Below are 20,294 nucleotides of genomic sequence, written 5' to 3' on the forward strand. Positions count from 1 at the left end.
CATCTCGTGACTAGCTGGAGGCTGGCAAAAAGACAGGCATAAGCCTGAAGTCAGTTCTGTGCTCTATACCTCATGCTCTGCCTCAGCCACGAGGAACAGTAAAACAGGTTGAGGTTGGCCCAGCCATGACAGGCAACACAGTGTCCTTTTCCTGGATGAAGGCAGGAATCCTGTTGGTGGTGTGCTTGGCATCCACAGCAGCTTCCTCAGCAGCCTCCTGGCACTGCCCAACAGCACTTTCACCACAGAAACGAGGATGGCTGTAACCCCCAGAGAGCCAGCAGCGAGACCACGGGCACATGCCCCCCTGCGCTGAGATAAGGGGCACTTTCAGGGAGTTGAGGGGACAGCGCAGTACCTCAGGGCCTGGTCAAACGTGAGAGAGTGCTCCTGGAGTCCCCATGTGGGGAAGGCAGACAGAGGGCAGCGCCCCAGCCCCACACAGTCACAACGCAATGCTCCTGGATGGCCAGTTTCACGAGGCCGGGTGATTGAGCAGCGCCTCAGGCTGGGGCAGACAGGGCACAGCACTCCAGGGGTCCCCTTCTGAAGGCCAGGTGACACAGCAGCGCCTCAGACCTCCACAAACAGCGTGTAACGCTCTGGGGGGACGAATACTGTGAGGCCCATGAGAGGGCAGTGCCTCAGACCCACGCTGACACAGCACAGCGCTCTCAGAGGAGCTGTTCTGAAGGCCGGGTGACACAGCAGCACTTCAGCCCCGCGTATCCAAAACACCAAAACCCTCCCAGGGGAGCCGCTTAGGAGCCCCGGTGACCTGGCAGCACCTCAGACCAGAACCAAGGCGGTGCGGCGCTCTCAGCAGTCTCAGCGGGCCGCGGGCATCGCCTCAGGCCCACGCCAAGATGGCGCCGGGCTCCCCTCCAGGCGCCCGCATGGCGGCGTCGCCTCAGAGGCACCAGAGGCGGGAAACGTGAGGCGGGGCCAGAGGCGGGAAGCGGCGCGAGGCGGGGCCAGAGGCGGGGCCACCGCCGCTCCGAGGGGCGGGACCTGCCGCGGGGGGGCGCGGCCAAGCCCCGGGATCCTCTCAGGGGCTGCCGGTAGCGGCGGGGCGCACGCGCACTGCGCCCTACGGAAGCCCGGAGGCGGCGCGGCCGGGGCCCAGCGAGGGGCGGTTGCGGGGCCCGTGAGGGGAGCGAAGGGGGGCGGCGGGCGCGGGGCTCAGCACCGGGCGCCTCCCGCCTCTCGCAGCGCCGCCGGCGGGGGCCGGATGCCCGTTGGCGGCAGGGCTCTGGCCCAGGCTGCCCGGGTGCTCGGTCGCGGCGCGGCCCTCGGCCTCTGCCGGCCGCCGCTCTCCTCAGCGGGGCCCCGCCGCTGCCCCCCCGCGGGCAGCCCCCGGGGCCGGTTAGCGGCGAGCGGAGCCTGCGGAGGCCGCCCGGGGGCGGAGAGGGGCGGCAGGGTCGGAGGGGGGCTCCCGGCGGTGATCGCGGGGCCGCCGGGGGGCTGCCCGGCCCCGGGGGGGGCGATGGCGGAGCAGCGGTACTGCGTGGACTACGCCAAGCGCGGCACGGCCGGCTGCAAGAAGTGCAAGGAGAAGCTGGTGAAGGGCACGGTGCGCATCGGGAAGATCGTGCCCAACCCCTTCACCGAGTCCGGCGGGGAGATGAAGGAGTGGTACCACGTCAGGTGCATGTTTGAGAAGCTGGAGAAGGCCCGCGCCACCACCAAGAAGATCGAGGACATCACGGACTTGGAGGGCTGGGAGGAGCTGCAGGACGAGGAGAAGGAGCTAATCCACAAGCACATCGCAGGTGAGGCACGGGGCAGGGCCTGGGCCGCTCTTCAGCCCTGCTCATTTTTAAAACATGCCACCGACTGCCACGCAGCCATGCATTTACTGTGTAATCCTTGCTGATTTGCTGGTGTGGTCTCGTGAAAAGGTGGGTAGTGCTCTCTGTCTGATCTGTGCCTTAGCCCTAAAGTAAAGGGAAGAAGTAGGCACTTCTAGAATCACACTTTGTAATTTCTTTTGTCTCAGCTGACTGTGCAGAAGGTCTAAGTGATTTAATCCACATGTAGGCGCTTAAAGTTTCAGATAAATGCCACCAGAAAGCATCAGTTATGTTCTGGTTTTATCTTTCTCATGATCTTTAGTAAGTTACCCAGTTTTTTTATCTTCTACTGTCTGAGAAATGCGACTCTGTCCCCAGTTGTTTTAGGACGTGTTTATACTTGTTATACAAGTATATCTTGTATATGTTGAGGGATGTCGGAGATTGTTTCTGACTGCTGGATCAAACCCTTACCTTGCTGTTTTACAGAAGCTACTACCAAGGCTGCAAGTACGCCAAAGAAAAAAGCAACAGTCCAAGCTAAGCTCACTCCCACAGGACAAATAACCAGTCCCTCAAAGGATCCGTTAGCTGCTGTCAATCCGAAGAAGTTCTCTGGCTTCACAGGTAGGACTTAAAAGAAACTGATTCTGGGAAATACTTTTCTTCCAATACCAGCATCAGAAGTTTTTTTAACTTAGTTCAGTCATTTTTTGCTCTGCAGAAGGTGGTTTAGTTTTAAGTATTTTTTATCACGTTTGCCAAAAATTTTGACCGCCTTTGTAGGCTGTCAGTTTTGAAAGAACTGATGCTTGCATTTCTGATATTCCCAAGGAAACACAGTTTATGCAGTAACCCACGTCGTCAGAGTGACTCCAGTGCTATTTGTCCACTGGCTAATTTCAGTCGAATTGTGAGGGTACAGGCTAAAGATAGCCCAGGTAGAAGAGTTAGAGGTACAGGGAATATGAGCCTGTGGGAAACCAGGCTTAGCTCTATTGTTAGTGGACTAAATTGTTTTATGATTTTTTATTTTGATCACTGGATTATTTTTGATAAATGCTTGACAGATGTCAACAAAAGAGTTCTTGAAATTTTTTCCCGCATTTTAGCAGTGATCTTAGGCAAACATGCTTCTGTGAAGGGGGAAGACGTATAAAATAGAAATCAAATAGAAGTGTCTGCCAGCAGGAATTCCTTTTCACGAAGGCCTAGCCATGTTTGGTAGAATTAAGGTCCATAAAAATCTGGTGTACTGTGAAGAGTAAGAATACTGGAAAAAATTGTACATTTTTTAAATGTAAATAAAATTTAAGGTCACAAATTTTGGTGTAGCACCTCATTATTCAGTTCCAAAGCTTTGTCACCATACTGGGGTTGTTCTTTTCAGATTGCCAGGCGCCCTCATCTTCAAAGTCCGCCCCATCTACTTTAAAAAAAAAAAAAAAAAAACTTTTTATCTTTCATTCAGCCAAGCCAAAGAATTCAGAAGATGTCCCTGCAAACTCTTCCCACAAGTCTAGTCTGTCTGCAAAAAAAAGTGATCCGAAGCACAAAGACTGCTTGCTGCGAGAGTTCAGGAAGCTCTGCGCCATGGTTGCCGACAAGCCCAGCTATAATGTGAAAACGCAGATCATCCAGGACTTCCTGAAGAAGGGAACTGGAGGAGGTACGATTCTTGTGTGGTATTTTCTGCATATGAAAGCCCTCTCAAAATTAAACTTCCAAGTATTATTGCAAAAGCAAGGGTGAATTAAAATCTGATTGCTCTGTAGTCCAAGCTGTTAGCTGTGATAATTTCTGAACTGATGCGGATAAAATTTGCAACATGAACTGTTTTTTGAAAAACAAATTCAGATCAGATAAGAAAATGACTCGGGCCAGGACAGTGGCAAATGTTCGTAAGTGCCATCAAATTTAGTGCTGAAATCAGATTTGGAGGGAAACTGTGGGTGTTTCTCCTGAGAAATGGCCTTTCATGTAAAGCAGAACAACGTGGTGGAACAGGTAAGCCCCAGCTGTGTTGTTTTTTCCCCAGTCATGCTAACGAGCACAACTAACTGTAGATGAAAATAAATTGTGACAGTTTCTAATGGTTTGTGCTTTTTTCCAGATGGTTTTCATGGTGACGTATACCTGACCATTAAGCTGCTGTTACCAGGCGTCATTAAAATTGTTTACAACTTGAACGATAAGCAGATTGTAAAGCTGTTTAGTAGGATTTTTAACTGCAGCCAAGAGGAAATGATCCGGGACCTGGAACAGGTGAGTACAGACAGCAGTTCTCTTCATTTGTGCTGTTCAGTCCCTTGGTTTGGAAATTGTATTCTTCCCCCCCTCCCCCACATGAAAGATTGTTAGCTTAACTGTTAGAGTGGGAGACAGTGAATCTTTTCTGTTCTGTTTGTTTTAGCAGTTTTCATAGAGCTTTCTGCCACCTGGAAGCTTTAGAAAATGATGTTTGAACAGAAAGCAAGACTTGAACTCACCTGCAAAGCTTTAAAAAGCAAGACTAAAATATCTAGGCAAATTAGGCTGCACCTGCTTTGTCTAAACTGCTTTGTCTAGTATATTTCTCTTTTTAAATGTTTTATATTGCTTTTGTTAATATCACATATATCAAAAACTGACTCAATTAATAGACCTGTTCCTATGAGCTCAAGTTGGCTTATGGGATTAGGCTAGGTTTGTACTATCGCCAGTGCTTGGATGTGTGCATTTAATTCCCGTGCATAGGAACTGATAATTGATTATACATGCTTCTGATTCTAGTGCAAGATGGAAGAAGTTGGTTAATTAGCTAGTGAATATAATTTTTTCTCTTATCTTTATTGCCTTGGTATATACTGCCTTCTAGAGACTTCACTAGACTGATTGAGATTCTTTGTTTTACAAGAGGATTTATCCTGAGGAAATAGAGGGTCTGTGGTGCTGCAGCAGTGTAATTTAAAAAAAAAAAAAAGAAAGAAAAGAAAAGCATCAACGAGGTGATACTGGTGCTCTTACATATCTTATTTTGCAAGTGAAATAGCTGAAAAGATGTACTCTGTGTCATGGCAACTTCATTCCAATGTTTGGTTACAATTCCTTCATGCAATTGGAGCATCATTCATGTGCCCTCTTCTACTTACTGGTGGTGTCTTACCCGTTCTCTACGTGTAGCTCTGACTCTCATTTTCTTTTTTGGAGACAGGGAGATGTCTCCGAGACCATACGCCTCTTCTTTGAACAGAGCAAGTCTTGTCCTCCGGCAGCTAAAAGTCTCCTGACCATCCAAGAGGTAGATGAGTTCCTAATCCAGCTATCAAAGCTTACTAAGGAAGATGACCAGCAAAGTGTGCTGCACGATATCACTCGCAGGTAAGGAATCTAAACAGCCTCTGAAGGTTTAGACTAAAACTAGTAGTGGTTATCAATAGTTCACAGACTAGAACAGGTGAAAAATTAATCATAAACCACAGAGACTGAACTTTACATCTGTAAGCCGCTATCAGTGGTTTGATTGACTCCTTGACCTCTGAATAGCATGGAGAAACATGTATGGCTCCTGTTCATGGCAGAATTTCATCCTTGTCTGTCAAGACATTGTATCAGTACTAGACAAATGGCTTGCAAAACTGCCTTAATGGTACTTAGCTGTAAATCAAGTTGCTGTTCCTAAGTAAGTTGGGAAAAGTCTTCAAGCCATTTGGACGTGTTGAAGGTTCTTGGTCTGGCATAGTTTGTGTTGATTTGAAGCTGATATTACTAAACTTACTCTTGATGCATTAACTAACAATTTTGGAAGGCGTTTCAACACAGAGGCAGAATTAATATTGGCATTCAAATGTGAATATGCTAAAAAGCCATTTGTGTTACTCTTGTGCCTCTGTGTCACTAATAAAACACTTACTCCTTGGAGCTTAAACCCTACAGAAGGGAAGGACCTCTTTTTATGGAGGCCTTGCCCAGTTTCCTTTTTTCAGCTGGAAAGTAGTGCAGATAAGTGTCTACTATCTCTGAATCTTCTCTCTCACTTCAGATGTACGGGCAACGACCTGAAATGCATCATCAGGCTAATTAAGCATGACCTGAAAATGAATGCTGGTGCAAAGCATGTGTAAGTCCCACCTTTTGTTGTGAGATAAAAGCAGAAGTGAGCATTAGCCTCATAAGCCATGGGCAGCAGACCTGAGATTGATGTGTTTTGCTCCTGTCCTTGATTTGTTAAAGGCTGGATGCTTTGGATCCAAATGCTTACGAGGCGTTCAAAGCGTCACGCAACCTCCAGGATGTGGTAGAGCGAGTCCTGAAGAACCAGCAGGAGGCCGAGAAGATGCCAGGGCTGAAGCGAACCCTCAGCGTGCAGGCCTCCCTGATGACCCCAGTGCAGCCCATGCTGGTAACGTTGGCTCCCCCGCAATGGTGACCTACAGCAGAGGAAGAGATGGAGTTCTCATATACGCTGTCAGAGGCTGTCACCTTTGGGAATCAGTAGACAAGTGATTAAATGTAGTGGGAGCTAATAGCTGATTTTTAGGTATAATGCCATTTTTTAGTGTTTTCTGCCACAGGGCCAGTATTTAGTGCAGCTTCAGTGATGCTGCAGAAGCTAAATCTTGACTTGATTTCAGTCCAGAAGTGACTTGTCTGTGTTGGTTTGTTTGCTATCATCCCAGAAGTTGATCCTTTATTTGGAAATGCTCTAAGCTTTTTGTTGGATTGGAGATTTGTTTATTTTTTGTTTGAACAAATAGGAGATAAATATTCTACTTCTGAGCTAAGTGCACTCCTACAAAAGGCACAGAACTTGCACCTTCAGGCATCTGGAGGAGATAAACACTGAAAAACTATAATTACTTGAGCATATTCAGACAATTTAAAGTAAATGACTAATTAAGAAAGGGAAAATCTGGACTGGATATCAGAAACCCTGGACAGAAAGATGTAAAAAGGACTTGATAGTTCATTCATGAAATTAGGTAGGAGTAGCTTTGTTTTTAAACATGTCAGCCAAATTTATTTTGAACTTCTCTCTCCGTATTTCTAAGGCTGAAGCCTGCAAGTCAATTGAGTATGCCATGAAGAAGTGCCCAAATGGCATGTATGCGGAGATCAAATACGATGGTGAGCGAGTGCAGGTCCATAAAAATGGAGATCACTTCAGCTACTTCAGCCGGAGCCTCAAACCTGTCCTTCCTCACAAAGTAAGCACCTATAAATTGCCCCATCTTTTGTGCCAGATTTTACCCTTCTCCTCCATAAATATGACTGAATTTCACAAGTTCCTATAGGCAAGGAAGATGCCTTTTGTTGTAGGATTTCTTGTTTAATTTCTGCAGATACTTGAATCTGGAAAAGCAACATTTAATAGAACTGTAACCAATTTGTTTTGGTGGCTGTTAAGCCTTGAAACTACAGTTAACTTACCTGCTTTCAAGTCCTCTTTGTGCAGTGCATTTGGGTTGACTTTAAGCCAGCTGAGTGACTTTGTTATATTTGTTCAAGTCTCCTTTTTTTATTTATAGACTGTGCTAGTAGTCTGTGCTGTAGTAGAAAGTAAAGTTAGTGCAGATATGCATACACATGCCTCAGAGACTTCTGGAGAGAACATCTGCATTGGAGTGAGTCCATCTCTTCAGTTAGTAGACATCTATTTTTCTTCTTTTTTTTTTTTCTTCTCCCTCAAGGTAGCACATTTTAAGGACTTCATCCCCCAGGCTTTCCCTGGCGGGCACAGTATGATCCTGGATTCGGAAGTTCTTCTAATTGATAACAAAACTGGCAAGCCACTTCCTTTTGGGACTCTTGGTGTGCATAAGGTAAAAAATAAATAAATAATGAATCCTTTTTTATAGTTGGAGGCTGTAAGGCTGTTATTCTGCTGACTTAAACACACTAGCATGTGTTCTGTTATCACAGGCTAATTTAAGAGATCTGGTGCTTACTAGAGAATTTGGAAAAAAATAAGATCCCTGAGAAGCCTGATTTTAAAGAAAAGGTACTGTTATAATACAATAGATTTGATATTAACTTAATCACAGGCAAGATAGCAAGAAACTTCAGCTCAAGATTTAGGAAAAAAAAAAAAAAGGAAGATCTTGCAATTCTGTCATTGCTTATAGTTGCCTGTAGCAATATATAGCAGATGAGAGGACAGAATGATGCAGATATATATGTAGTCCATATAAGAATGTCTAGATTAAATAGCGTTTAGGATGAGGACAGTAAAGTGACAATTAAACTGTAAGTATTTCAAGTTAAAGGAGACATTAATCTGAAGTCTCCAGAATGCTTGTTTTTGTTGTTGTTGCAGCAGTAGTGATGGATGTTAGCTTGCCCGAAGTCATTTGTATTTGTTATTTCTCTGTCAATAGGAGATTAACATGTTTTATTTTCTTTGTGCTCTGATGCATTTGGTCTAAATCTGAAGCCTATGCTTATTATAGCTAAAAGATTATAAGATTGTGGGGATAAAAATACATCTTCTTTGTTTGTGATTTTTTTTCTAAAACTCCATGCTGCTATGAGTGCAGATTTCCTTTAATTGATCTTAATTGTCTTGCAGAAAGCTGCTTTCCAAGACGCCAATGTTTGCTTGTTTGTGTTTGACTGCATCTATTTCAATGACATCAGCCTGATGGACAGGTATGTGTGTGGCACAGTGTGAGAGTAAGTAGCCTGACAGGTTTCCCAGCATGAACTTGCTGGAATACGCTACCACTGCAGAAGCAGCAGTTCACTTCGTCTGTTAAGGCTGCCCATTTACCTCTGTAAATTCAAGACAGCATGGGGTAATCCTTGCTGCGCTAAGGGACATCGCTATAGTAACTGTATTTCAGCTGAGCTCAGTGGGGTTCAGTACTCAGCTTATCTCATGTCCTCTGAAACTAAATACACTCGTCTTACAGATTTCTATTTTTATATTTTTTTCCTGGAGGAATGCTAAAAGAATTGATTGTCTGTTCTAGAACTCTGCAGAATAAATCATTTAGTTATTTAAATAACTTTTCGCACTGTTCACGTGACTGGTACTTCATGTTGAAATTCATTGCATATCCTTAATTATCTATCTCTATGTTCCAGGCCTCTGCGCGAGCGTCGCAAGTTTCTACATGATAACATGGTTGAAATCCCCAACCGGATCCTCTTCTCAGAGATGAAGCATGTCTCAGTGAGTCTGATGTTAAATAAGACAGTATACATGGTGATCTCATAGGTTGTAGTCTTAGTACTTCACTGCTCCTTTACCACACGGACTTTTGTATAATTAAGACTGCAAATCCAGCAGTTCCATGTCTATCAAAATGGGTTCTGCATATGGTCTGTGTACAAGAATTTTTAGGCTAGTGTCTTGTCTCAGCTACAACCAAATTTAGTAGAGTTTTAACTTGCACATCTTTTTTTCTGTCATCTTAATAATTTTGAAACATTGCAACTTTGATATTGTTAGGACCAGCCTGTTGTAATTTAGTCTGTAATTTGCAATGCTGTGCTACATAGAGAAGACTGAAGTAAGATTGAAGGGAACTAGACTGCTTCCAGCACACAAACTGACAACTTCAAGTGCCACACAGCTCTTACTTTTGTAGCACAGATAAATCCTGAGTGCTTAAAAACTGCATTTAGACACCAACATGCTCAATTTTTTTTTCCTTTGATTGTTATGCACAGCCGTATGTCCCATCATTTTTCCCTGCTGCTGATTTCTGGAGCACGTTGCTTTTACTGGAAAAATGCTTGGACATTTAGGGCAGAGGTAGCATTTTGGGAAGAAGAAAAGACTGTGTCCCAGAGCAGTTGGACAGAGAAGTAAACAGGAACTGCTGGCTCAGAAGATCTGATCTTGAGTATATGGGACATGCTTAGGACACAAAGTCAGTGTGGCTACCTCATCTCTGGGGAGTACTTTTTGGTTTTTTTTAAGTTAGCCAATTATTTTTTTCTTGGGACATATTCCTAGCTTAGTTACTGGATGTGCCGCAAAGAGAACAGGTATGGGACCCTCCCTGGAAAACTATTTTATTAAATTACCTGCTCATCTCTCTGTAGTTGCTTTAGTTTCAGTGCTACCACTCCAAGTAGAAAGCCTGATGACCACAGCCATTTGACAGTCTTGGTCTTTCCACAATTCCTTTCCTTTACAGAAAGCTTCGGATCTGGCAGATATGATCACCCGAGTCATCCGTGAAGGACTGGAAGGACTGGTGTTGAAAGATATAAAGGCAAGTGCATGTTTATTCCTAACTGGTTTATGCTGGGAATCAGGGAGTAAAAACAGAGTGCTGCGTACTTAATCTAGGTTTGAACTGAGCCCTTTTCTGTTTTTAAGAGGTTTTTAACAATGCTTGAAGGGGGATATGCAGTAGCTTTACCTGAATCTCAGTTACTGTCATTTCTTTCCTGAATTCTGGTATTGCTTTTCCTTTGTTCTTCTCTTGGCTATCTTCTGTCATTAGACAGAATTCCACTTTTCTGAATTTCCTGATGTCCCTGAAACTTTTTGAACCATCAAGTCTGTTTGTATGCACCTGTAGCAATATGGTCCAGCATGCAGATTACTGAACTGGTAACCAGAACAGCATTTTAATTGCAGCTCTGCTGCTAGTCCCTCATGTGATTCTCTGCTTTGCTCAGTGCAGTCACCACTTCTGTGAAGTGCTTGGAGGTCTGTGAATGAATCATACAAGGCTGGGCATCCTTGAAACATTTCTGGATACTTGTATGTGCTGACATCCAGTCCAAGTTGTTCCTTATATATCTGAGCACTTCAGTGCTCTGGTACTGCTAAGCCGCATAAAAGCAAGGGCCATCTGAGGAGACAGGATATCATTTGTTTGGTGGGTTGCTTTCTGAGTGAGGGGTTCTTGCCTTGTTTTGCACAGGGTAATTATGAACCAGGAAAACGGCACTGGCTGAAAGTGAAAAAGGACTACTTAAATGAGGGTGCAATGGCTGACACAGCAGACTTGGTGGTGCTGGGAGCTTTCTATGGGCAAGGCAGTAAAGGTAAGTCTCTGGAGTTAGTTAAAGTCAGAGATCTGTCAGTTCAGAAAAATCTCAAGCTTTTTCCTACTCCAGGCTTTCTGTAGCATTTGGACTCCTACCGTAAGACTGGCTCTTACAGTGACTGTCTGCCACAGCCCATCGCATCCCAGGCTACTGCAAGCTGTCTGACTTCACTGTGGCTTAGTTGGCACAGAAAAGCATTAGGTCTTGGGTTGGTCTTCTTGACTAAAGGCTCTCTGTTCAGCTTTTTGTATGTGCTGATGCTGTGAAGCCATCACAGACCCAAGGTCCTTCAGCTCCCAAAGATGAAAAAGAGTTTTGGTTCCTTACCTTTCTTTTTAAAAAGCTGTGGCTTATCCTGTAGAAGATGTGAACCACTGTGCTCTCCCCTCCTACAGGTGGGATGATGTCCATTTTCCTCATGGGCTGCTATGATCCCAAGAGTGAGAAGTGGTGTACTGTGACCAAGTGTGCTGGTGGCCATGACGATGCCACCTTGGCCCGTCTGCAAACAGAGCTGGATATGGTGAAGATCAGCAAGGTGAGATGGCCTCTGGCATGGAGGCGATCAAAGGAATGCTCAGCAAAGGACTTAGTAAAAAGCTTCCTCCTGCTGAGCTGCAATTGAGGTGCTGATTAAATGCAGAATTGAAGTGCTCTGCCAGGACTGAACGGTGTCTCAATTACAGCTAAACTGGGTAAATTGCTCTAAAAACCTACATGAGAACTGAGATGTAGGTGCAGCCATCTCCTGAAGATGATGCACTGCCTGAGATTTGTACTCAGACACTGAGTGGGAAGCCAGGCACCATCTGGTTCCTGCTCAAAGTTTTATTGGGAAGAGCAGCGCAAGTACCATTTTTTTGGCATATTGCAATCCGTGAAGACAGTCACTAGATGGGGCTGCAAGTGAGAAATGCTTGTCAGGCTGTTGTCTTGCGGCTAGATAACCTGAAATGTTGGAGTTAGACGTCTTTTGTGAGTGATTGATAAAGGTGACAAATCTTATTTCTCAAGACCTGACATACAAACAGCTGAATTTTAGTATTCATTTGACATCTTGAAGGTCATTTGCATCAAGGGTATAGAATCTTGAAAATGTCTGGTTTTACATGAATTACAATTGGAGAGTAATGTGGTAGTGGTTTTATGTTTGGGATGACAGTAGTTGACAGATGCGTTGCAAGAAATTTTTGTGATTCTCTAGATGAAAGGAACTGCTGCAGGTCCATGCACCTTGCGCTGCATGCTGCAGCAAATTTCATCCATACAAAAGCAATGAAATACGTATTTGCTAATTTGCTACCACATTTTCTTTCAGGAACCTCCTCTGTAGGACTAGGTTCGTACATGATCATAAGTGCTATCATTTTGTTTTTGTGCTCTTAATAGGATCCCAGTAAAATTCCAAGTTGGCTAAAAATTAACAAAATCTACTACCCAGACTTCATTGTCCCAGATCCAAAGGTAAGTGCTGACATTAAATGACTGTTTCCCAGCCATGATATACAAACATACTTTTTGTAAGTGTACAGATTGTCACTGTTATAAAAATTAGTCCTAAGCTTGGAACAGGAAATTAAGCACAACTTCTTATCTGAATCTTGCATGTGCATTTGAGGCTAAGAGCTTCATGAGGAAATCATACCAGCAGCACCTCTGGGAGACACTCTTGTGCATCAAATCCTTCCCAGAAGTGAACTAATCTACTTTAAATAAGCAATTAAAGTGCAGTTAAAACAGATGAAGCACACTCGTAACCCAGAAGTTGCTATTGTTGTTTTACTAAATTTACCAGTATGCTTTGTGCCATGCATGTCTGACAGAACATGTGTTATTTATAAATTGGCATTGTGTATTGGCTGAGGATCTCTGAGTCATTGGAAAAAAGAAAATAGAAGTCTTTTGACACAAGGTGCCCAGAGGGTCCTTGTAGAGCTCTGTTGTTCTGGGAGGGGGAGTAAAATGTGGGGTGGTTTTTTGTTTTGTTTTGTTTGTTTGTTTTTTAAGAAGTAGTGGAATTCAAATGCATTAATGTTAGTTCATGAGAGCACAAGAATGCGACATGACTTTCTTCCTTGATACTGTGTTTAGAAAGCCCCAGTATGGGAGATCACAGGAGCTGAATTCTCTAAAGCAGAAGCCCACACTGCAGATGGGATCTCCATTCGCTTCCCTCGCTGCACCCGCATTCGAGATGACAAGGACTGGAAGACAGCCACCAACCTCCCGCAGCTTAAGGTGAGTTAATGTGTTATGCTTGCCTGCAGCGTGTCTGCAGATAAGTTCTGGCAGCAGTCTGTACTTTAAAAATCAAATACTGATAGGACATGTAATGAAGATACTTGCTAACTAGTATCTACAATGGCATGTTACATTTTCTTATTTATTCTAGGCTCAGCCTGCTTCCTGGACTATTTTGATGTGAATCTTATATTTTCATGGGGCTTCTTGAGTCTCTTGAGCTGTTGGGTTGTGTTGTGCACTTTCAGGAAAGTTTGTGCTGGCAGATAGTTGTATCAGCTCTTATAACAGCCTTCATGGTGAGGAATTTCCTTCCTGAAAGAGGTGACCTTATTCTCTTAAGTGGTTATGGTCATTCAGTTTCCCGTTAATTGCCGAGATTGGGGGAGGCATCTGGGAAGTGACTAAGGGTAGCCTGGCCCAGTTCCACGGCAGAGGGGCCAAATGGCAGCCTGCCTGGATCCCTGGTGCGGCACCCACCCCACACAGCTCCTATACCTCCTTTAGTGATAGAAACCGGTTGGCTTGTTGCCATCCCCAGCAGTAAGTCAGCTGTCGATGAGCTCTGTTCTCAGTCTAGTTATTGTCATTTGGGCTGTCTTCACACTGCCTACAGGGATACTGACAGCAGATGCAAGTGCTTGTTACGCCACTGAAGGAAGGAGTGATTCAGCCCATCTGCTGTCCAGCAGTCTTTTTGGCTCCCTGTGCAGGTAGGGGAGAGAAAGGTAAAATACCCTCAGACAGACTGTTGCCTGAGTGTTGGACAATGGGTGTTGTCTGTTTTTCAGTCCAGGGAGCCAGGCGCTGAAGAGTTAGTCTGACTTGCTCTGTAGCAGGTGGTGAAAATATGTATGGCTTCCCTTAATGTCAAGTAGCTGGGTGGAAAGCAGAGAGTTACGCTTCAGGGGGGTAAAAAAAGGAAAACAAGAGGAGCAGATGCATTACTGCTCATGTCCAGTATCTGAGATTTCACTATGGCTTAAAGGTAATGCTTTGTTTCTGGTGGGACAGGAGCTGTACCAACTCTCCAAAGAAAAGGCTGACTTCAGTGTTGTTGCTGGGGAGGAAGAAGAGTCCACGGCTGGCAGCAGTGGAGAGAATGAGGGAAATTCCAGGTCTTCCACGCCACACAAGACTACTAAAACTCCCCCAAGCAAGTCACCTGCAAAAGCCAAGAAGCCAGAAGGTAAGACAGTACTTCCCAGGGAGAGGAGCCTCAGGATACATTCTATGCCTTCTGTGAGATGCTTGAAGATCCCATGGCCGCTTTTACATGCATGTCAGGGTTAATGAGCAAAGCTGATTCGACCCATGGTTTGGCCAGTGTCATTCATAGCATGGGCTGAATAGCCGCAGCTTTGAGGTGTGCTGAGATTGGGAAAAGATGCAACAGGACTGATAGGACTGGTGATGCTGTTTAAAAGGCTGGTGCTCAGGCAACTCATTCCGACAATTAAAGCTCTCTGAAATAATGCTGTCAAGAGAAGATACCTTGAACTTTGTAGAGTCTCAGTTATAGCTAGTATCAGAATTACTTTGGTGTGATTTCTCTAGGACTGCAGTCCCTTTTAATCTTTAGATCAAGGTCCTTAACAGAATGTATAAGACTGGTCTGAACAGCAAACCTGCTGCTCCTGTTCCTGCAGATCACGTGCCTTATGGTTAGACATTTTTGGCCAAGAAACAGTATTTAATTTTATTTGAAGGTCGTACATGTAACAGCACACCTGGAGGGGATTTCCAGGTATTAGACTGCAAAGACATGAAACGAGTTTGCTTCACCAGTGTGCTCACTAGGGAATAACTTGTATCAAAGTTCTGAGCAGTCTCAGAAAGGCAGTGTGGTGACAGCAAGACAGAAAGCTGAACAACAGTGTAGTCTTTTGGAGCTGAGGGCAGGAAGGTGCCCTGGGCAATTTGCAGCAGATAAACGTGTCTTACTAGCTATGTTTTAATTCACAGCTTTTTCAGAAAGGGGGGAAAATTTGCCTTTTACGTTTTCCTATCCTCATTCTTTTCTAGACAAGATCACAAGACAATTTTTTGTTTTTAGGCACTAAAGCAATCACTGAATCCCCTCAAAAGCCAGAGGAGAAACGAGGAGAGAAGCGAAAAGCATCTGAGATGGATGACAATGGAAAGAAGGTATGGACAGCTAGGAAGCAAACGCTTCGGGGCGGGAAGAAGCTGAGGCTGTTTCAATTGTCTGTTCACTTTTGCCTTCTATCTGGCAAGTCTTTGAAATATTTCCATAGCAGCACCCTAAATTAAAAGGAGATGTAAAGACATAAATAGCAACACTGCGCCCTCTTGTAGAGGAAAGAGATTTCTGCAGCTGTTCTTCCCTACCTGCAAAGTTGACACAACTGGGTTTGTTATGCTAAAGGCTCTGTTCATCACCCAACAATGTCCTGCTCTACAAAGGCAAAGTGCTGTGATTGCTGAGTGGCTGCTCTTGAGTACTGCATATAGAAGAGATGGGAGCTGTAAAGGGAGAGAACCGTCCTTTCTAGCTCATTGTGCAGCAAATGGTGGGAGTGGATTAGGAATCACAAGAGCTGTAATTATCTGATAAGCTTGGAGTAGCTATTTGCTACTTGATGTAAACAGCAAGTCCACTCCCAGGGTTGTTATGTTCTCCTATTTTAACTAAGAAGCATCAGCCTGTAAGGGCAAAGGCATTAAGCTCATGTTTACTGGACCACATCAACATCATCACTAAAGGCAGCATTTGCAAGGGCTGCTAATGGGGTAATAATTCCCCTTAGCAAGGGAAGCACTACTCAGTTGCAGCATCTGGCTTTCAGAGGAGGTGTATGGGTGTAACTCTTCTGTATGATTCAACAGCAGGCCAAAGTCTAATTTATAGACATTATCGTTCTAAGCCCATGCCTGTCCTTGGGGACTGCAAGTGGACTTGTTCATGCCTTAAAGAATTCAGTGTGATTTCCAGACCAATCTAGTGTTTTATCAACATTTGCTTCTCCATCCTCTTCCCCAATACACAGACACTGCTGGACATATTCACTGGTGTGAAGCTGTACCTATCGCCCTCCGTGAAGGATTTCAACAAAATCCGTCGCTACTTCATAGCATACGATGGTGATCTTGTGCCAGAGTTTGACACAGCCTCAGCAACGCATGTTATAGGGGACATTGATGAGAATCCTGGTGCTAAGCGTGTATCTCCAAACTGGATCTGGGAATGCATACGCAAACGGAGACTGGTAGCCCCATGCTAGCAATCTGGGGCAGCTGAGTGGTCTTTACACTGCTATACTTCAGGAACTCCCTGAAGGGAACAGCTGAGAACTAGGTAGGTGGAAGAAAGGGTGAGATTCCTCTGTGGGGATGTGAATGGAAATGAAATGCTCAAGTCCATCAGAGGTAGTTATCAAGATCCATAGCAGCTATATGGAAGTAATTAAAACAACTCTGAGGGACACTACTGCTGAATCCATTTTTCTGCCCATAATGTAGACCAATGCACTTAATATCTAGGTGCTGGTTTCATTTCCTTGGGTTTTTAAAGTTAGGGTATTTTTATAAATAAAGCAATAAAACTGAAACAGCTTCTCCTGTACTGTCAGGACATCTTTTCTAAAGGTTATTCTCTGTCGGGACAGGACACCAGACCACCAAATATCTGAAACTATAGGTTGTAATACCAGGATAATTGTGCTGCATGGCTACAACTTACACAAAGGACATGTCCTTCAGCTGGTCTGACTTTTATTTTTCCCCTATCTTGTAACATTCAGCACAGATCTATAATACAGTAGCAGTTTACACTTCTGCATAGGTTTCCTATTAAAAAAATGAGGTACCAAATAAGCTTCCCTTACAACACTTGGTGCAACATTATTTGATCATCCTCTTGCAGTGTTTGTTTTCTAGAACAAGTTACTTGGGTTTTGCTCTTCATGTTTCAATTAGTAAAAGCTGAGACAGGAATTCTGCCATCTGGATCTCGTAGAACATTTGAGACCTCCTTAACTGAAGCTGTTTAGAACTACTCTTAAGTACTTGAATATTAATTAACAATAAATTAAAAATCCATTTTTAAAACCTGTTTTGCATATGATGATGTGCACTTGCTGGATAATATGCATGAGCTCTGAAGGTGCAGGCTCAGACTGCATGTGTATGTGTAGTAGATGCAAGTTGACCAGTTTATTTCCTCTCAGTTGCCTTTGTTTTGAGGGTTCACAGACTACTTTCCCCTTTGTAGTATTCATAAAGTTAAGATGAAGTTAGGGTTCTCAGTTAAACTTTTTCCCCTTCAATATCTACGTACTTGTTTGTATCCCACTCTATAATGATACTTAATCACAGGGTATCCCAAACTTTTTTCTGGTTAAAAATCAGAAGTACTTCTGTTTTGTCCTAGCTTGTTGGCAACAGAGGCAGAAAACAAAGTTAACTAAATCACATTTCAAGTTTATTATAAAATTATAAACCAAACTTCTGTACCAAAACTAGTAGGTTTAACCATTGTAGTACCAAGAGGATTTTTTAAGAGAAAAACATGCCATTTCAAGTAGAATATTAACTTTAAAATATTTAAACCATGTACAGTGTACATAAAGCACATAAATATTTCCATTTACTTTATTAGTTTAGATCATTATATTCCTTTGGATTATTAATCAGTTTCTTCCAGATTTTGATTTCCCTTTAAAAACAAGTCAGTCGTATCCATGAAAGAGAAAACATTTTTGCAAGGGAAACAGTGTAGTCAAAAAAAAAAAGTGCTTTTCCCTTCAGAAAGCACACTTCAGACTCATGGTGGGTATATCTTCTCATTGCTAAAATTTCAACCATCGATGTGCAACTTGATTTATCTGTTGTAGAAAATAAACCTACTCTCTACAATAAAAGTAGATCTGTCCACAGGAGAATAATCTTCTTCCTGTTAAATACCCCCCAGTCCTGAGTTTATCGAAAAAGGACATGAATTTTCACAGTGAATTTACTAATGAGGCTGTTCAAAGCTTTGTATGTATATTCCTGTACCTCTTGAAGAGTAAATACAGTTAATGCTTACCTGCATGTTTTTAACATGATGCATTGAATTGTATCAGTTCTCTCCTCATGCTGGAAGCTGTTAAACCTTAAGCCGAAGATTAGAGAACAACCTGAACAGGGGAAGAGGTGAAACTCAGCATTTTCATTTAAATAAGCCTCAGCAGCTTATTTTTTATCGAGGTCAGAGGCCACCTCAATAGTGGAGAGGTTCTGTTAACTACTGAGTGACAGATTTCTTCGTCTGAAGTGCTTAACTCCTACTTGCAAAGTAGAGACCCTCCACTCTGTGCCAGTTGAGAAGTGAGTTGCTACTCACGTGATATTCCATGTTAAATATTACAGAAGTTTAATTTACTGTTAACTCATTACCACTTATTGCAAAAGTAGAGGGCTTTGGTGATCATTTCTACAACTGCACTTTCCAGTACTCCAGAGGCTTTAAGTCAACACTTGTTTTTATGCTGTTCCTCTGACACCCATGCAGAGTATGTTTGAACGCTCAATGATCATCAGAGCATAAAGGGGAAAGTTGGATAGGAAAAGCCTGCAGCAGAAGGTACTCCACACATTACTTGAACTGAGTATGCAGTACCACAGTGGCTGAAAAATTAAGGCATCAAGATTCTGAAACTTATACATGTTACCAGCCAAATGGACGGGCTACTTGCAGGCCGCTGAGGGAAAAATAGGCTAGTTACAGTTTTCTGTAGTAAGGCTTCTAAAGGAACATGCTCTTCACGAGGATAACTCTAAGATCTTGTGATTGTCACCTGTCAGACCACAGAGTCTCTTATCCACCCTCACAAACAAAGATCACAAAATAAATTGTTCTTGCTAAGCAGGCTTAATGCAAGAGGACTAAAACTGAAAAAAGGGAAGCTGATTAATACACAGAAGCCTCTGCACTTCACTTCTGCTCATTTTATTGATTCAGGGGAAATGAAGTTTGCCTCTGCCTTCTTTCGTGTCTCTTCTAAAAAGAAAGTCACCTGTACTTAAATATGATTGTGTAGCAATAGAATTCTTACACTTCAGCTGTACGTTTTCCTCACAAAACCAGAAAGACTCAAGCTGTAGCTTCTTAACTCCTTAATCACATGAAGTCAGTTCAATTTTAAAGCAACTACTGGCATAGATTGTAAGGAAGCCTATGAATTCAAACAAATTAACAGCAGGCAAACGAGATATTCCCCTTCTAGTGGCACAAACAAAAAAAAACACCAGGCAAGATAAGGCTGTATGTTTCACAGTCTCTCAGTCCCCTTACATATTTCAGTAATACAGAGCCCACCTTCAAATAAAATGGTACATTTTTCCACAATTCTACCAGGCTGGAATTAAGCTCATTCTGAATATGGAAATTGGAGGCAGGCTGCCTGTCCTGCAAGCATAAGAAGTTAAATTGAAAAAAAATTTATTAATTGAAAATTAAATTGACGGTAAGTAGTATGTTGCATAAAAACAACATGGGGGAAGTAGAATCAGAATTCAGTAGCAGCAAAACACATCACTTTTTGAGACCCCAGTCTTATTTTGTTTATTATTCAGGGGAAAATCAGAAGCTTCAGTATCTAATACTTGTGGTGGAAAGACAGGCATCTGTTTATCTCCCACCAGTGGATCAAGTTACTCTAGAATGGTAGTTGTTAATTATTTCTGTCTGCTGCTGGCAATAACCTCCCAGGAGTCCAGGCACTGTGGTGTAAAACGGTACAGCGGAAAGGGCACAGCCAAACATAGCTTGAGTAAGAGCAATTTTCCCCAAGCTTCATTCTTCCCTCACTTCCAGCTTCCAATACGGTCCACATCCTAATCTCTGACCTAATTATTTGTAGTAATTTTGACCATTTCCCTAACAGCAGATGAGGCTTTAAGGCATCACCAGTCTTCCGCTTAGGACTTAAAGACATGAACAGCCCTTATCACATACTGCCTGCATATGGGACATTCGCTCATTCGCTTTCCACACTTGGTGCAGGTGACCATGTGGCCACATTCTAGCAGGACACAGTCAATGGGTAAGTCCATGCAGATTTTGCAGAGGTTGTCCTCCATGCCAGGGAGCCCAGCACCACCTAAGTGAACAAGAGACCACAGTTTGCATGAGACACAGAAGGGTATGTCATTGTGCAATCTGTGAGTTGTCTTTATCAAAGGGCTTCTAATGTACTTTGAAGATTTGGAAAAAAATCCCCTTTGCATCTACATTTATGTAGGTATACCTGCTCCGTCAAATGG

The 20,294-nt window shown here is 43.4% G+C and overlaps 2 protein-coding genes across 18 annotated transcripts in view; one reads left to right on the forward strand and one right to left on the reverse strand.

Moving 5' to 3' along the window:
* Positions 1 to 1,083: 1,083 nt before the first annotated feature.
* Positions 1,084 to 16,611, forward strand: LIG3 (DNA ligase 3). Of its 2 annotated transcripts, XM_083806624.1 has the most exons (19): positions 1,084 to 1,772; positions 2,283 to 2,420; positions 3,265 to 3,462; positions 3,907 to 4,058; positions 4,987 to 5,153; positions 5,815 to 5,892; positions 6,006 to 6,174; positions 6,824 to 6,979; positions 7,463 to 7,594; positions 8,341 to 8,420; positions 8,859 to 8,946; positions 9,920 to 9,997; positions 10,658 to 10,781; positions 11,180 to 11,322; positions 12,174 to 12,248; positions 12,876 to 13,022; positions 14,040 to 14,214; positions 15,082 to 15,173; positions 16,037 to 16,611. In XM_083806624.1, exons 1-19 carry the CDS (start codon positions 1,232 to 1,234, stop codon positions 16,268 to 16,270), a joined length of 2,967 nt encoding a protein of 988 aa, XP_083662750.1. In that variant the 5' UTR covers positions 1,084 to 1,231; the 3' UTR covers positions 16,271 to 16,611. The 2 variants fall into 2 exon arrangements, 1 of the variants encoding a protein (XP_083662750.1); XR_014574312.1 differs by lacking the exons at positions 15,082 to 15,173; positions 16,037 to 16,611 and adding an exon at positions 13,642 to 13,738 and having other exon boundaries at positions 14,040 to 14,176.
* An 836-nt stretch (positions 16,612 to 17,447) lies between these two features.
* The window catches only part of RFFL (ring finger and FYVE like domain containing E3 ubiquitin protein ligase), a 33,074-nt gene continuing 30,227 nt past the window's right edge, over positions 17,448 to 20,294 (reverse strand). For all 16 annotated transcript variants that reach the window (XM_083806641.1, XM_083806651.1, XM_083806648.1 and 13 more), the window contains one exon: positions 17,448 to 20,131. In XM_083806641.1, the coding sequence (XP_083662767.1) occupies positions 19,950 to 20,131 (182 nt within the window). In that variant the 3' untranslated portion in view covers positions 17,448 to 19,949. The remainder of the gene's footprint in view (positions 20,132 to 20,294) is intronic.

The sequence above is a fragment of the Anser anser genome (genome assembly GCF_964211835.1).
Source record: "Anser anser genome assembly, chromosome: 20".
Lineage (NCBI taxonomy): Eukaryota > Metazoa > Chordata > Aves > Anseriformes > Anatidae > Anser > Anser anser.

What these genes read in the sequence shown, in the direction of transcription:
- LIG3 (XM_083806624.1), top strand. Translation starts at nt 1,232, where the DNA reads ATGCCCGTTGGCGGCAGGGCTCTGGCCCAGGCTGCCCGGGTGCTCGGT. An exon ending in TGATCCGGGACCTGGAACAG is followed by an intron (nt 4,059 to 4,986) that starts GTGAGTACAGAC and finishes TTTTGGAGACAG; the next exon opens with GGAGATGTCTCCGAGACCAT. An exon ending in GGACTCTTGGTGTGCATAAG is followed by an intron (nt 7,595 to 8,340) that starts GTAAAAAATAAA and finishes ATTGTCTTGCAG; the next exon opens with AAAGCTGCTTTCCAAGACGC.